At 44.2% G+C, this 2,818-nt stretch overlaps 1 protein-coding gene across 1 annotated transcript; it reads right to left on the minus strand.

Moving 5' to 3' along the window:
* Positions 1 to 717: 717 nt before the first annotated feature.
* On the minus strand, positions 718 to 1,671 carry LOC103208175 (olfactory receptor 6Q1). Its single transcript, XM_007953852.2, has one exon. It carries the CDS (start codon positions 1,669 to 1,671, stop codon positions 718 to 720), a length of 954 nt encoding a protein of 317 aa, XP_007952043.1.
* Between the last annotated feature and the right edge of the window lie 1,147 nt (positions 1,672 to 2,818).

Consider the following 2,818-nt stretch of genomic DNA (forward strand, 5'->3'; position numbering starts at 1 on the left):
ATATTATCCTATCAATGACAGCATTGTACTTCAGGACAGATCTTGAAACATCCTTTGTGATGATGAATGCCATGCCATTCCTCTTCAAATTGTCATTCCTGCCATAGTAGATCATATGGTTGTCTGATTCAAAATGGTCAAAATCAGTCCATTTCAGCTCATATATGCCTAGGATATCAATCTTTATGTATTCCATTTCACTTTTGACCACTTCCAATTTTTCTAGATTCATACTTTGTACATTCCATGTTCTGATTATTAATGGATGTTTGTAGCTGTTTCTCCTCAACTTGAGTCATGCCACGTCAGCAAATGGAGGTCTAGAAAGCTTTCCTTTATCCATAACAGTAAGGTTGGTTCTACTCTGATGATGCAGCTCAAGGGAATGTAGATACAAAAAAGGTAAGTGTGTGTCACATTAAAAAAAAAAAAAAAGGCAGAATCTGTGGATTTAACATATGGTGGAAATGCTGGTTGTCCACCAAAATGTCTTTTCCCTTTTGTCCATAACAATTAGATTGTGGTTGGGCATTGGACTAGATAGCTAGGAAATATTCCTCAACCCTTGCTATGACATATAGCCTTGTGACTAAGTTCTTACCAACAGAAGTGAGTGGAAATAATGATAGCTTCATCTAGTTAAGGAACTTTAAGACACAGGTGTGTCTCATCATTATAAATATCCAAAGCAAGGAAACTCATCCCCCACTTGCCTCCTCACTCCCCCTTCCAAGACTTGAGGGAAAAGGCTCGGCCCAGAGCTCCCTTCACTTCCTTGTTCCGAAGACTGTAGATGAGAGGGTTGAGCATTGGCGTGACAATGGAGTAGAAGACGGAGACCACCTTGTTGAAGCTGATGGAGGAGGCCACCTTGGTGCGGACATACATAAAGAAGAGAGTGCCATAGAAGAGGCTCACCACAGTCAGATGAGCTGCACAAGTGGAGAAGGCCTTCCGGCGCTCAGTAGCTGAGCGCATGTGCAGCAACATCCAGACGATGTTGCCGTAGGACACGGCAATAACTGTGGAGGAGGCCAGGAGCACAACTAGAGAGACAAGAATGTCTGCAGTCTCATTCAAGGTGACATCTGAGCAAGACAAGGCTAGCAAGGGAGCAGCATCACAGAAGAAGTGGTCGATGACATTAGGACCACAAAATGTCAGCTGGGATGTGAGGTAGATGGGCAACACAGGTGTGAGGAAACCCATCAGCCAACAAGCAGCTGCTAGGCGGACGCAGGTGCCCCAGGACACCAAAGCCCCATAACGGAGAGGCATACAAATAGCCACATAGCGGTCATAGGCCATAGCAGCCAGCAGGAAACACTCAGTTGCCCCAAGGAAGGTAAAGAGGAAAAGTTGGGACAGGCAGCCAGCATAGGAGATGTTCTTGCCTCCATCCACCCCAATAAAACCGGCCAACATCTTGGGCACTGTGACGGAAGTGTACCAGATTTCAAGGCAAGATAAATGTGTCAAGAAGAAGTACATGGGCCTCTGTAGCTGATGGTCCAAACACACCACCAAGATAATGGCCAAGTTCTCCACCAAGGTGAGCAAGTACATGGTGAGGAAGAGTGTGAAGAAGAGGAGGTGTGCCTCAAGTACACCACTGAAGCCCACCATGACAAATTCTGTTACCTGGGTCCTGTTTTGAGTATATGATTGCATGTATGGGAATGAGAAGGCAGTAGACTGATAGCCTCATAAATAATGAATGCTCAGAGAACTTATAAGGATATTGGACTGAAATACCTTTCAATTTAGAACAGCAATGTGAAGTCAAGTCAATGTCCCTATCCTGCAGGAATTTCCAGTCTGTGAGGGACTCAGGCAAGCAGATGACTCCAGAACAAAATGAAAAGTGCTGCACAGGAATAAGATGGAATATTATGGGAGACAAAGTTTTCCAGTACTGTATCAGATGATGTTTCACAGGTATTTGTAAGGTCTTCACTGGCCAATTCTTTTGAGAAATGGATGGCCCCTTCCTTCTTCTAAGTCTGTATTAGTCTGGAAGCTCCACTGAAACATGTCCACCATGGGTGACCCTGCTGCTATTTGAAATGCCGGTGGTATAAGCTCCAGCAACACACAGGCTACTACAGTACGACAAACTGACAGATGAGTGGTGGCAGATGCTGGAGAGTCGCAAAAAGGGGAAGGCCCTCAACGAGATGGATTGACACAGTGGCTGCAATAATGGGTTTAGGTATAGCAAGGACTGTGAGGCTGGTGCAGGGCCAAGCAGTGGTTCGTTCTGTTGTACAGAAAGTCACTATGAGTTGGAGATGACTTGATGACAACTAACAACAACAATTATGGGAGGAAAATAGCAGAGGAACTTACCAGTCTTCAGGAAACAGAGAAATCATCCTTGAGGAAGGTCTGTCTAAGCTAGAACCTGAAGGGAGTGGGGGAAAAAAGTACAGGTTACTGAGATGAACGGTGGAGAAGTGGCAGGGAAATGGCAAGTATAAAATCCCAGGCAGAGAGAACACTGGGCATTTGAGGAACTTCAGAAAGAAACAATTTGCCATAGCAGTAACAGCTTACCTTTCTGATCAAGAATATTTGGCTTTAAATTTGATAAGAGATTCTAACAGAATTGTTTTGAGGATTTAGATAATTTTAGTTTAAACTACTTATCATATTTGAGGGAGCTCTGGTGGCATAGTGGCCTAAGGCATTTGACTGCTAATCAGAAGTGAGAATGGACAGAAGGAAGATTGGGCAATCTACTTCCATAGAGATATCACCTCAGAAACCCAAGGAGGGGTCATTATGAGTCAAATCAACTCAATGGCAATGAGTTTGG

This window comes from Orycteropus afer, unplaced genomic scaffold, assembly GCF_000298275.1.
Source record: "Orycteropus afer afer isolate SDZICR_OR568_19922 unplaced genomic scaffold, OryAfe1.0 scaffold00419, whole genome shotgun sequence".
Taxonomy (NCBI): domain Eukaryota; kingdom Metazoa; phylum Chordata; class Mammalia; order Tubulidentata; family Orycteropodidae; genus Orycteropus; species Orycteropus afer.